Source organism: Pantherophis guttatus, chromosome 2 (genome assembly GCF_059756535.1).
Source record: "Pantherophis guttatus breed Tessera chromosome 2, ASM5975653v1, whole genome shotgun sequence".
NCBI classification, from domain to species: domain Eukaryota; kingdom Metazoa; phylum Chordata; class Lepidosauria; order Squamata; family Colubridae; genus Pantherophis; species Pantherophis guttatus.
In genome coordinates, this window is record NC_142064.1 from 98,020,153 (window position 1) to 98,034,693 (window position 14,541).

At 39.7% G+C, this 14,541-nt stretch overlaps 1 protein-coding gene across 2 annotated transcripts in view; it reads right to left on the reverse strand.

Moving 5' to 3' along the window:
- The window catches only part of LOC117661703 (stimulated by retinoic acid gene 6 protein-like), a 45,529-nt gene extending 35,109 nt beyond the window's left edge, over window positions 1-10,420 (reverse strand). Inside the window, exons 1-4 of one of the 2 annotated variants that reach the window (XM_034410788.3) lie at window positions 9,980-10,420; window positions 5,383-5,461; window positions 4,380-4,480; window positions 3,514-3,644 (exon numbers count right to left, since the gene is read on the reverse strand). In XM_034410788.3, the coding sequence (XP_034266679.2) occupies window positions 3,514-3,644; window positions 4,380-4,480; window positions 5,383-5,461; window positions 9,980-10,002 (334 nt within the window). In that variant the 5' untranslated portion in view covers window positions 10,003-10,420. Of the gene's footprint in view, window positions 1-3,513; window positions 3,645-4,174; window positions 4,481-5,382; window positions 5,462-9,979 lie in introns of both variants that reach the window. The other variant, XM_087886437.1, reaches the window with a different exon arrangement.
- Window positions 10,421-14,541: the final 4,121 nt, after the last annotated feature.

Consider the following 14,541-nt stretch of genomic DNA (forward strand, 5'->3'; position numbering starts at 1 on the left):
GTAACTGAAGGCAAAATCTCACTCTCATTTCGGTTTTTTTTTCTTTTTTTTTTTTTTTCTTTCTCTTTGAGGATCTGATATTGATCTTGTTGGAAAAAAGTTTTTTTTTCTCTCTTTTCCAGTAAATTTTGTCTGCGTGGAAAAATGGCACTGAGACTTATAAAACTAGACAAACAGGCAGTGGGGGGGGGATTCCCCCATTAATAAATTACATCAACAAGTTTTAACTCTCCAGTCACAGAAACCTGACTTTAATATAATAGAATTTCTTCTTGAGGAGATTGTAAGAAGGGATGAGATTGTGAATCAGCAACTTGAAAAATTTAAGTTGGAAATCAAAGAAATTGGTGAATTGGTGAAATCTAAGTTTGGCTTTCTGGATCGAAAGATTTTAAAAGTAGCTAATGGCTTAGCAGACTTTATGACTCAGTTGGAAGCAAATACTAACTCTAAAATGAAAGAAACTGAGGAGAATTTGGATGACAAGTTCCAAAAAATTAAAAAGGATTTGGCAAACATTCAGGATAATAGTTCAGAAGACAAACTTAAAATGGAGGCTGATCAAAAGACTGTTATTGAAGAAAATGTACAACAGAGGATTGAAAGAGAAGTTTTAATGATCCAATACAATTTTACAGAATATGCAATTAGACTGAGAGGTTTGCAGGAAGATGACAGAGATGATTTAAGGAAGATATCTTCTGAAATTCTGGCTGGGATTTTAAAGGTTCAACCTGATGAAGTGTTTTGCAGGATTGACAGAATTTATAGAATAAACTCCTGGTTGGCAAAACAAAGGCAATTGCCTAGAGATGTGGTGATTTATTTTACAGACAAAGAAATTAGAAATAATATTGTCCAGAATTCTTATGATTCTGCTTTGCAATTTCGTGGAAGAAAGATTTGGATTTTTAAGGAACTCCCGCCCAAGATGTTAATGGAGAGGAAGAAATTTGGTTTTCTAGTGAATGAGTTAAAAAAAAGGAATATTCTATTTAGGTGGGACGTCCCAGTTGGTTTAATATTGAGACACCAAGGAGTAAGATACCAACTGGATACTGTCGAAAAAGCGGAAGAATTTTATCAAAAATTTTTAAAAATAAATTTAACATCTTTAGGCATAACACAGGACAAGCAAAAGGAGTTGGAAATAAAGGGAAAACATCAAATTACAGAGGCTGTGGTAGATAAACTGTCTTTGGACTCCTTGGATACCCCAGCTGGACTGTCTATAAATTTGAGAGCAGTGTCATCTGATTCTAATGTGATTAACTATCAACTTACAAACAAGTGCGTAAATCAACCAGTTGATATACAAGTGAAGGAAAAGACATATGGGATAATAAAACAAAACCAACAAGATCAATTTACAAAGCAGAATGACAACCGATCAGCTGATACACAACTTGTAGGAAGGAAATCTGGATGGAAATGCAACCCGCAAAAGAAAAAGAAAAGAAACAGATTTCGTAGAAATAGTAGTTTCTAAATCAAGCAACAGTGAAGCCAGGGATTTTAAAAAAATAAATGAACATGTGAAAAGATATTGGAGGCGAATTATCGTTTAATACTATCTTGAGGAAAGTGGCAGATCTCTGCAATGCCGTGATTTTGGGATGTGGAAAGAGCCTTACATTGTTGGATTTGAACTATCTATTTTGGATTTCTTTTACCGATAAATATATTATATCTATTTTGAGTTACAAGGCAAGAGAGTCATGCTGGGGCATGCAGAAGATCTGGCTGTTACCCACAAAGATGATGGGGATTTATAATCCTGATGAAAACCACAATTACAACTATATGGAATATAATTATAATGTCACTCGGGTGGTTGTTTTTATTTTTATATATACATGAGGATATTTATTATTGATGGGGGCAGAAGATGACTGAAGATTTTGAATAAACTGTTGCACCAGGATGCTATGTTACCCTATTATGGATGATGGATTTAACAATCTAGTGGAAAGACATCAAAGAAGATACTAAATGAATTATAAATTTAAAGTTATTGTCTTTTTTTTATAAAATGGAATGTATATATAGACATATGTATATTTTAGTAGAGTGGGCAGTGGATTATATTTAGAATTGTAGTGTATGGTAATCTTGCAGGAAACTGGGTTGAAATAGGCTAGTTTAGTGATTGATTAGTTTAAGAAAAAGGATTTTTAAGACATATATTTTGGGGAGTGGAAGAATCGGATAGAACTGAACAAATGTTAAATTTGGAGAAGGCTGCTTTGAAATGTTAAATTAATATATATAATATATATAAAAGTAAAGGTTATGTTGTTGTAATAATAATAATATTTTATAAGTTTGGGGGAGGAGAAAAAGGGTAGATTGTGAAAAGCGGAGAAAAGCGGAGTTATAAGAATACTTTGCTAAGGGTCAGTACTTTGAGGAGTGAGTAAGGGCATGGTAAAATATTATGTAATTAATTATGAATTAGCTTATTGTTGTGAAGAAGAAGTCACAGGGGGGGATGGGTGGTGAGGGGGGGTTAGGGAAGAAGGGAGGAAAAGGGGGAAAAACTTGTATTTGAAAAACTTTTTCAATAAAAAAAAAAAATGATCAGCAAACAAATCAATGTAGAGTTCACATTCAAGGTGCAAATGACCAGGCTCAAATTATCCTACTTCAGACACATTATGCAAAGATCTAGCTTCTTAGAGAAGGCCCTAATGCTGGGAAAGGTAGGAGAATAAGAGGACAACCAGTAGCAAAGAGGGTGGACTCTTCCATCATAATGGTGATGAGCGCACAGTTGGGAGACCTGAAAGACCAGGTTAGGGACAGATCATCATAAAGAAGCTCTATCTACTGTATAGAGCCACTTGAGAGTCAAAAATGACTTGAGGGGACATAATCAATCTATCTATGGACATAATCATAGTCACCATGAAACATATTTAATTGACAAGAGTCTTTTTCTACTTTTACTATCATTATCGCCTATTATGCTTTAAAACTGAAAGTCAGCAGAGAGGAAATATTGTGTTATAGGAGGAAGAATTTAAAGAAGGAAAGTTAAGAAGGAGAAGTAAAGTACTCTTCCCACTATTTGTTGGCATTTCCCTATCAAGAACCCTCTAACCCACTCCAATTATAAGTTATTTGCTTACAGCTATGGCTTGACATGTTGCAGATGTTAGGGTCTTATCTTCAATCCCAAATAAGAATGCATGCTCCTAGAAACATATTTAATGTCATGGTGTTACAAGGAGGAGGGTTTTAAATGGCTATGTATTTATACTGGGGAGGCCTTGCCTATTCTTATTATCTCTAATGCTGGCACTGAAGCTATTTGCCACTGCCTTCATAACCTGTTCTCTTGAAGATCATGTTTGGCTCTAAAGTCTAGCCCTCACTGCACTCCTGAGTAAACTAATTGTCTGGAATCAAGATAACCTTAGATCAAAAAATAGCTAAACAGAAAAATGGGAGAATACAAAGACACAGAGCTCCTCTACTGCTCTCTTATCACTTATTAATCATGAGTTTTACCTTTAGCCCATTCAGGAAGTCCCTCTGGAAAGAACTCTTTCTCAAATAGAAACATGATTTTATTAGCAGTAGCACCAAATGCAAATCCCAATGACCATCGGTTGCTAATTGAGTCGTCAGAGTCCATTGGGCTGTAAAATAATGAAAAAAAGACATTGAGACCCTTTCGAAACTATAGAAGTATAATAATTTCCAGTCAACCTTGAACTAGCAAAGAATTACACTGGCATGATACTAGTAGTCCCAATAAAGGAGAATATTTGTAGCTCAGAGTTGATATGAGGGGTCCTTGGTGCTCTCTGAGATTGGTTGTTTTCTTGCAAACGTTTCATTATCCAAACTATGTAACATCATCAGTGCTAGTGGTACTGAAGATGTTACTTAGTTTGGTAATGAAACGCCTGCAAGAAAATAAGTGGTAAGTAAAGGCAACAACCCAGGGACACTGCAGAAAAAAGTATCTCTGTCACTTGTTTGTGCTGTAGATGAGTGGAACAATGTGTACTATGGTCTTTCAGATGTGCTAGATTACAGTTACAGTGATGGTTTCTTATCTGGCTAGGGTTGATATGAGTCAGACTAAAACTAGAGGCCACAATTGCCTTAGAAAGTGTTTTTCTTTTACCTGCTTTGGATGCCATATGCTAAATAAATAAATTACCTGCTTTGGAATGATTAAAACTGTTTTTCATCACAAAATATAAATATGCAGGAGATATTTGACTGAATCATTTTATTTTTTATGCCAAGGGCCTAAAGGACAGCTTAGGCAACTGCAGTTTCTGCTTCCAAAAGGCTACGAGTCCCCAAACTTGTACGTCACAGACTGCTACTCAGGAATGGCCAGCAAGTATTGTCCAACTCACAGCAGTAACCCACAACGTCTTGGACATATGGGATATTTGTCATCAAACCAGAATCTTTTTGTTCTCTTTTCAAGACAGGCCAGGATCAAAATGATGACAACCTGCAGAAGCAGAAAAAAAACATGATTAATGTTATGAAGAACTATCATGAACCACAATGAAGGCATCAATAAATCTTCAGTATAGACGGTATTAAGGTACCCAACAATTCAGAGATCGATACATGTTTCACCAGCCAATGTAAATCAAAACTAGGTCAGAATTCTGAGCAAGCATTCATCCTGCAAATCTCCTCCCAGATCCACCCAGTAGAATAAGTATTATGTTGCCTAGTGCCTTGGATAGATAGAAAATTAAGGGCTTTGATAAGTCAAATATCATTTCTCCCCTGCATCTGCTGTAGGATGGGAGAGCTCTGCTTTTCACATTTGTAAACACAAGCATCCATATGCTCCTTTGTAAGCTTGTTCTTGGGCCACTGAAGCACGCAGATAAATGCAAGCTTTGCCTTGTCCCAAAGGCAGCCATCTTCAATCCAGTACTTACATATGAGCCAGTTTGGTCTAGTGGTTAAGGCATCTGGCTAAAAAGTAGAAGACCAAGAGTTTAAATCCTACCTTAGCCATGAAAGCCAGCTGGGTGACAAAGGGCAAGTCTCCTTTTCTCAGTCCTACCCACCTTACAGGGTTGTCATTCGGGGGAAAATAGGAGGGGGAAGGATTGGATATGTTTGCCATCTTGAGTTATTTGTAAAAATAATAAAGGTGGGATACAAATAAATAAATAGACACAGTCATTCATTAAAAAATGTCTGTGTCTCCTCATCTGCAGCTAGATCTTTTTTGATAAGAATATTGGGAATTGCATCTGGATTATGCATCCAGAGGCTGCCAGCTTTGGAAATGCATCTAAATGGGCTTTCTCCAATGAGTCTTAGGGTGCACTCATCAATCAGGAGAGTCCAAGTAGTAGTCAATGGTTGTCAGATTATTGGTCTACTTACCGATGGAATCAGTGAATAATGTAGAAAAACACTCGCTTCAATTGAACTTTTACAAGTATCATTTACTTGGAAAGTGTTCCTGTTAAAGAAACATGATGAAAAAAATACAAGATTTTTATCTGTATGTTTCATTTTTAAAACACAAACTGCCATTCATACACAAGCGATCCCAGTTTTTAATTTACATTTTACTTTACTTTACTTTTTATTTTATTTACATGAAGTAGATATATAGCAAAATGGGCAGCCTAAATAAACTGGTCACCTAATGACAGCTCAAAATTTTGATGGGCTCCAAAAAAGTGACTTGTGACCTGTCCTCCAAGTTATGACTGTCACACACATTAAGTGAATCACTGCATTTGTTAAGATACTAACACGGTTGTTAAATGAATCTGGCTTCCTCATTGACTTTGCTTGTCAGAAGGTTGCAAAAGGGGATCACATGATCCTGAGACACTGCAACCATCAACTGCAACCATCGTAAATATGAGACAGTTGCCAAGAGTCTGAATTGTGATCATGTGGCCATGGGAATGTTGCAACGGTCTTAACTTTGAAAAATGGTCATAAATCACTTTTTTCAGTGCCATTGTAACTTTGAACGGTCACTAAATGAACTGTTGTAAGTTGATGACTTCCTTTATAGCTTTGATTTACGGTAATTAGAAATAATTATCTCACAAATGAGATATTTTTTGGGATTTTTATGATACAGGGACCTTGAAGGCTGTACACTAGAGGGAGCCACAGGATAAAGAATGGAGCAGATTTCTATACATAATTGTATATTTTTGGCCAATCTGTTGTAAAAAAAACAACCACCAGATAATCTCAATAAAATGGACCAAGTATGTTGTAATGAAGTTACAGATCAAAAAGAAGCTGCAGCTGATAATTTTGAAATTACTTTGAATTTAACTGTGGATTTGGGGATTTAACTGTGGTATATGGAGAAAAATATAGACATACAAATGGAATTGATTTATTCCCTAAAAGTGTCAGATTTGGAAGACAATTTTCTTTTTTGCTTCTTAACTGCCACATATTTTAGCTGGGGAAGTTGGGAGGGGGTTGTTGTTGGAATGGTATAAAGTTAGTCATAACAACATTACGTATTCAAGGACTTTTGCCTGCGTCTGATGGAGACTGCCTGAAGATTGTATCCAGTTGAGTGTGAAGAGTTGATTGGACAATGGGATGAACTTGTGGGTATGGGGCAGGGCTGTGAACTGTCAGCTGGGTGTGGAAAACCTGCAAGCTTTCAGACTCGGATTTTCCCAGATGTGCCAACATGACATATCTAATAAATTGGAACTTTGAGGAACCTCAGGCCTCACAGCTTTATTTCGTTGGGGGTGTTCCTTGGAACCCTGACAAAAGGTGGTGCACAACTCTCAGGAAATGGATGAATAGCTATACAAAAGATTTTTGCTAAGGTCTTGAATGATTTTCCAGAAGGGATAAACAAAAGGACAAAAGTATATTTATTGGATATACTAAATCTGTTGTTTTAAACTTTAAATCTGTTAAAGTTTTGAAAGACCTATGGCTACAAAAATGAACAAAAGACTAACTTGGGGCTCTTTCTGAAGGGATTAAAAAGTGACACTCTTAAGCATTCAGGGAAGATTTACCAAGTTGGTTTCTTTGATCAGTTTCAGGGTTAAAAGAGGAAAATGGTTATATCTGGATTCCCTTATATTTAGAGATGATGAGAAACTACAGGTAGTCCTTGACTTATTACCATAATTGGGAATTTCTGTTGCTAACTAAGGTGGTTGAATTACTGCAGTTGTTAAGTGAATCACGTGGTTATTAAATGAATGCAGCTTTCCCCATAGAATTTGCTTGTCAGAAGCCAGTGGAAAAAGTCACAAATGGTGATCACAGGACCCATTATAGAAAAACAAAGCTATATGGTAAAGAGATGGGAGGAAACTCATATATTTAATAGGTAGAAAGCAACATGAAAAAGAAAAAAGAGAATGGAAAAAACAGATTATGGGGAGAGGAAGGGAGTGAAAAAAACTCTATAAACTAAAAATAAAGCAAAATACCTAAATATTGTATGTCTGTAACTATATTATTAAATTTTATATTTTATTTCCAAGATCTTAAGAAGTAATTATTTGGCAAATAATTGTATTTCAAAGCAATTTGGCCAGAAGCAACAGATTCAACATTATGTGGAATCATGATTTCCTTTAACACTGCCTGCCCTGTGGAATAACATCCCTCTGGAAATATGTGAATCAGCACTTTCCTGTTAGACTTTGGTAAGACCCTTAAAACCAGGCTGTTCCCCCAGGCACTTGGGCCAGAAACTGAAATGAACTCTGCTGCTTAATGCTAGTTTTTATAAACTGGGATTACTGTTCTGACCTTGACAGTTGTGACTTGGATTGTTTTAACAATGAAAACCACCCAGAGTCACTGCTGTCAGATGTATAGTTAGATCAATGATTGGTTTGTTGGTTGGTTGGTTGACTGATTGATCTACCTAACCAACTTTATGGACTCCAGTATAGTATTTGGAGTATTCACATACTTATTTCAAAGTGCAGAAATGGCATTTATTATGTAAGTGGCACAATGAAGCTTTCAGCAAGATTCAATGGCAGAGCAATCAAAAGGAAATAATTTGCATTGGAGGGGAACTATGACTAAAAGCGGCACAAAGCTACTTCTCAGTGCGGAACGAACAGGGCTTGGTTCACGCATTAAACTCAAACACATACTTTAGAATTTGGCAATATAGCTGAATGGCTCATGACTTGCTTCCTGGCCTCTCAAACTTCCTCAGTCCTACCTGAACATCAACTAAACAAATTTATTCTTCAACATAACAGTGTTCATTTTCACTGGCCATGCTAATAATACTTGAAGGCTTTTTAATCTGATTCTCAGGGAGAAAAGAGCCATTTCTTCCATCAAAGATGTTTTCTATATATTCAGTTACATGTGAGAGGTTGTCCATGTATGTGTGTACAGCTGTGTGTGTGAGAAATATATGTATTTTATTTTATTAAGAAAATGTACGTAGCTGCCCAACTCACAATAGGTAACCTTGGGAGGTTTACAACATTTTTTTAAAAATCTACTGCATAATAAAACCCATAATAAAACCCTTACTCCACAGCCCATGGCAGCAACTGCACAATCAAATCAACTAAGTGATCGGCTCCATTTCCATTGCAGCTTGAACTAGTCGGTCCTTCCCTATTTGAGGCCATCATTTTAGAATTTCACACTTCTGATGATTGCAGCATCCCCATGGCCACATGATCAAAATTTAGATGACTGGCAACTGGTTCATACTTATGACCGGTGTTGCAGTGTCCTGGGGTCATGTGATCAGCTTTTGCACCCTTCTGACAAGCAAAGTCAATGGGGAAGCCAGATTCACTTAAAAACCATGTTGCTAACTTAACATCTGAAATGATTCACTTAACAGCTGTTGCAAGAAAAGTTGTAAAACTCACTTAACAAATGTTTCACTTAGGAATATAAATGTTGAGCTGAATTGTGGTCGTAACTCCAGAACTACCTGTACGTTCTTTCATAGCATAATTTCCTGGTCTTCAATGAGTTTGGCGAGATGCATACCCTATTATCTTTAAATTAACTTGTTTTTCAAACTCTTTCTTCTAAAAATTAGTCTTTTGCAAATCTTCTGTTTTAGACTTTTAAACAGCTTGAGGATCTCTTGGATTGTATCTGGAGCCAGATTAAGGGGGAAAACACTGTTTTTACCCTGGTACAGCTAAATGTAAGCCTGCCTCATGATGGGCTAAGAATGGAATTAAGGCAGTCAAGAGGCCCAGCAGAAAAAGAATGCCAGAGCGTATTCATGGGCCAAGGCCCAACCCTAGGGTTTTCCTGGAAGATAGTCAAAAGACCTGGCCTGACTTCAAATAGAGAGAACAGCAACGCATTGAATATCACACTAGAGAGTGCTGCATTTTGATAGTGGGGGAAAACTCCAAGTCTCTTTCTGACAGCCCTTCTCCATTTTTCCTGAAAAAAAACCTGTTCCCTCCATTAGGGAGAAACCTAGGAAAGAGTTAAAAGCCTCTCCCCCTCCCCTAAATTGTTTCAATTACACGCAAGGGGTGGGGAAAGAGGGAGGCAGAGAGGCAGACAGAGAGACAGACGGACAGGGAGAGAAGCAACAGGAGTGAATATCCTCCCTTCCGCTTTTATTTGGTAATGGCGCGCTAGCCAGATCTCAACTCCACATCCTTTGGAGATTTGGGAGGCGACTATATTTTTCCCCTCGCTTTTCTCTCCCCCCCACCCCCAACTTCATTCTTTGACCGGGAGGGGAGGACGTGGGAGGACGAGGTGTTTCTTGCTTCAGCTGCACAAGTGGCCTTAAAGCGCTGCCCACCCCCCTCAGCCCCGAACCCGACAGCAGAGTGAAGCCTCCCCCCAGCCTTCAATGTCCGGGCAGCGCGAACTGAACCCAAGAGATACAAAGAAGCAGATTGAAAAGGGCCGGCTGCCCTCCCAGCTTTTTCCACTAACGGAAAGCTGATCCAAGTTTCTGAGTTTACCCCCCTCCAAATCTGCCTTGGTCGCAACGTCCACTTACGGGGTTTCCTCGTCGTCGGCCATGGTTTTGCAGAAGAAAACTGGACGAGGAGATGCAGGATTGCAAAGGGAGACTCGGACAGGTAAATCCGAAATTGGTGCGCACTCCGCCTAGCAACTTCAAGCTCCTGCTGCGTTCCTTTCGTTGAAATCGCCCGTCGCTTCGGGCGGAGTGCCAGTCAGCCGAAAGAAGCTAGCGAGGCGTAGTCAGGTATCTTCGATGAAAACTATTTCCTCTTCCCTCCGCCCGCTGCGATTTCAACGCGAGTTAATACCTCGGGGGAATCGGGGGAAGGGTCTGGCTGCTTCTCCACGGGCACAGAAACGCTCCCGCACCGCCTTGAGGGGGGGGGGAATGCCTTCTGCAGATATGCCTTCCCCAGCATGGGGCCTCCAGATGTGTCCGGCTGCAATATCCATCATCCCCAGCCACGTACAAATCGTCGTGGACGGTCTCGGTAGGACGGACAATTTTTTAAAAAAATTTACTTAGCGGCTTTCACTAAAAATCAAAACATACGCGCACAGTCTCATTTCCAGTTCGCCAAAATAAAGATTGCAGAACGATGACAACAAAACCAAATTTTGAAAATGTGTTTCAGCTGAAAGGAAGAGGGATGGGGTCTAAGCAAGAATTTCAACCATCTTTTTTTAATTGATTTTAAAAATAACAGAAAAAGGAATATAACACAAATACATTTTTTTAAAAGATCTTTTAAAAGTCAAAAATAATATCTAAACATTAAAGTACATATATATTTATTTCTAACATATTTGTATATTTATCATTCATCTTTAACTTACAGTATAAATGAGTTCCATATTTCATATTTGTCCATACAAAGTCTACATTTAGAGGCAATCTGTTGATGGGTGGCAAGTGTAATCAGGTATTCCTTCAGTGAATGGACCATATATTTATCTTTCCAATTCTACAGTATCAGTCTCTTGGCCATAGCAAGGGCAAGGAGTATCCATTTACATTATTCAGATGTCAAATTCTATGTAATAGGTAATGTAATTCAAGAGAATATTATCTTCTGAAATTTTAACGTTTGTTCCATACTCACATTTTTATAATCTACTATTTTCCCAAAATAGGACATTGTAAAAACATGTGTTTTAAAAAAGCATTATCCTTTTTACATCTCCAATAAAATTTATTTTATTTTTATTTTTTATTTTATTTCAAATTTATATACCGCTCTTCTCCCTTTCTTATGCTTTCTTAGACAGACCTTTTCCTATTATTTATTTATTTATTTATTTATTTATTTATTTATTTATTTATTATTTATTAAATTTCTATACCGCCCTACTCCCGAAGGACTCAGGGCGGTGAACAGCCACGAAATAAAACACATACATACAAAAAATTTAAAATCGAATAAAATGAATTAAATAAATTTGGCTGAATTTAAAATACCCATATTTTAAAACACACTAAAATTTAAAATTTGCACTTAAAAGGGAGAAGATTTAGGCCAGGCCAGCTTGATGAAATAAAAGAGTCTTAAGCTCGCGGCGGAAGGTGCGCAGATCCGGGATCCTCCGTATCTCTGGGGGGAGCTCGTTCCAGATCGTAGGGGCCCCCACAGAGAAGGCTCTCCCCCTAGGGGCCGACAGCCTACATTGTTTGGCTGACGACACCTGGAGGAGCCCCTCTCTGTGGGAGCGTACTGGTCGGTGGAAGGCTATTGGTGGTAGCAGGCGGTCCCGTAAATAACCAGGTCCTAAGCCATGGAGTGCTTTAAAGGTGGTGACCAGAACCTTGAAGCGCACCCGGAAGACCACCGGGAGCCAGTGCAGCTCGCACAGGAGAGGTGTTACATGGGAACTCCACGCCGCTCCCATAACCACCTGCGCGGCCGCACTCTGCGCCAGTTGGAGCCTCCAAGTGCACCTCAAGGGGAGCCCCATGTAGAGAGCGTTACAAGAGGGGACGAGGGCATGAGTGACTCTGCGTAGGGAGTCCCGATCTAGAAAGGGACGCAACTGGCGAATCAGACGAACCTGATGAAAAATCCTCCCGGTCATGGCCGTCAAGTGCTCTTCTAAAGACAGCTGTGAATCCAGGAGGACGCCCAAGTTACAAGCCCTTTCCGTGGGGGCCAATGATTCGCCCCCAATAGCCAGCGATGGCACCAGGTGACTATATCGGGACGTCGGAAACCACAGCCACTCAGTCTTGGATGGGTTGAGCCTGAGCCCGTTTCTCCCCATCCAGATCCGTACGGCTTCCAGGCACTGGGACATCACTTCAAGGGCATCGTTGGGGTGGTCCGGGGTGGAGATGTACAGCTGGGTGTCGTCAGCGTACTGATGGTACTTCACCCCGAAACCACGGATGATCTCGCCCAGCGGCTTTACATAAATGTTGAACAAAAGGGGCAAGAGGACCGATCCCTGCGGCACCCCACATATAAGGGGCCTTGGGGTCAATCTCTGCCCCCCTGTCAACACAGACTGCGACCGGTCAGAGAGAAAGGAGGAGAACCACCGTAAAACGGTGCCTCCCACCCCCAACCCTTCCAACCGGTGCAGCATGGTACCATGGTCGATGGTATCAAAAGCCGCTGAGAGATCTAACAGGACCAGGACAGAGGAGCAACCCCTGTCCCGAGCCCTCCAGAGATCATCCACCAACACGACCAATGCCGTTTCCGTGCTGTACCCAGACCTGAAACCTGACTGGAACGGATCCAGATACGACACTTCATCCAGGTACTGGGGAAGCTGTCGCGCAACCACACTCTCAACAACCTTCGCCACGAAGCAAAGGTTGGAGACTGGATGATAATTAGCCAATACTGCCGGGTCCAGGGAAGGCTTCTTGAGGAGGGGCCTTACCACCGCCTCCTTCAGGGCAGCGGGGAAGACACCCTCACCCAGTGAAGCATTTATAATCCCCTGGAGCCAGCCTCGCATCACCTCCCGGGAAGCCAGCACTAACCAGGAGGGACACGGGTCCAACAAGCATGTGGTCGCGTTCAATCTGCCCAGAATCCTGTCCACGTCATCTGGGGTCACAGGATCAAACTCATCCCAGATAACGGTCTCAAGACCTGCCTCCGTCACCCTTGCTGGATCTACCCAGTCAGAGTCCAGACCTACCCGAATCTGAGTGATTTTGTCATGCAGATACTGAACAAAATCCTCGGCTCTTCCCTCCAAGGGGTCCTCCCGCGCTTCCTGGTGGAGCAGGGAGCGGGTCACCTGCTATAAGTTCTATAAGTTCGATATTTTTTTGTTATATAAGTCATGATATTAAGATGCCACAGTTTTTTTGTTATTCCTTCCCAAATGAATAGCATACTCTCTAGATTAGAATAAGGTAGCCAAATAAGTTTTGAGCTCCCTTTGCTCAAGAGAGCCTCACTATGATCCTAATATTCCCCACAGCTAATCTGTACAAATGACATAGTCTACGTAGAATAGACTCATCTTTAACCACCAGTACACCACCAGTATATCTAGGGAATCTTGATTGGGCTGGGTTCCCTAGACAAACATAAAACCAAAACTAATACTGAAAGATGTGCATGCACCCACAGTTGTTCTCATTAACCATGTGTTGTTGAAAGGTACGTGTATTGCATTTTTCCAACCATTAATGTATCTTTTTTATTTAGTAGGTTTATTAAACTTATATACCATTCCAATTAGCAAATAATTCTGAGCAGCTCATACAGCTCTTTCAGTAGTCAAGCCAAAATGACACAAACTGAAATAACAACTGTAATAATAATCAACTAAAAAAAAAAAGAAAAAAAGCTAGGATTGGAAAAGCAGGAAGCTTTCTACCCTACCCACTGGCTAATTGCTATATCTTTTTACCAAACAACAGAAACAAAGGGCACTGATCTCTCTGGAATATTATTTCAAAGAAAGGGGGCAGCATTCTAGAAGGCATGCCCTGAGGTCCCTATAGATGATATTCCATAATGTCATCTATACACAGCCATGTGTCTGGCTCCCCTCTTTGCCCTCTTGTGTCCCTGATTTGATCTATTTAATGTTTTTTTTATCTGTTGTGTTTTTACAATGTATGCTTTTAGTGTTTTTTCAATGTTTCTATGTTGTAAGCAGCCCAGAGTCATTGGAAGGCAAATAAATTTTATGAATGTGTGAATAAACAAACTCTAAAATCACCCATTCTTCGATGTTATTGGATGGGGCACTGAAGATACTAAGATCCTGAGCCATAAAGAGCTTTAAAGGTTATAATCATCACCATGAATTGCATTAGGAACAACAGGTAATCAGTGCACTTCTCAAAATAGATGTGCTATATGAGTAAATGAACTACTGCCCACAACTACTCAAGTTACTGCATGTTGGATCAATTGTAGCCTCTCAAAGGCAGCCCCATGTAGAACTGCAATAATCAAAACAAGTCTTGGTCAAGGAATAAGTGATTATAAGCAGGGCACCTTGAGCCAAGAAAAACCATAACTAGTGCACAAGATACAACAGTCTAAAGGCTTCTAAGTATGATTAGTAAAGGTGCAGTATATATTTTGGACATAGAAAGGAAAAAAACAAAGAAGATACGTGCACAAG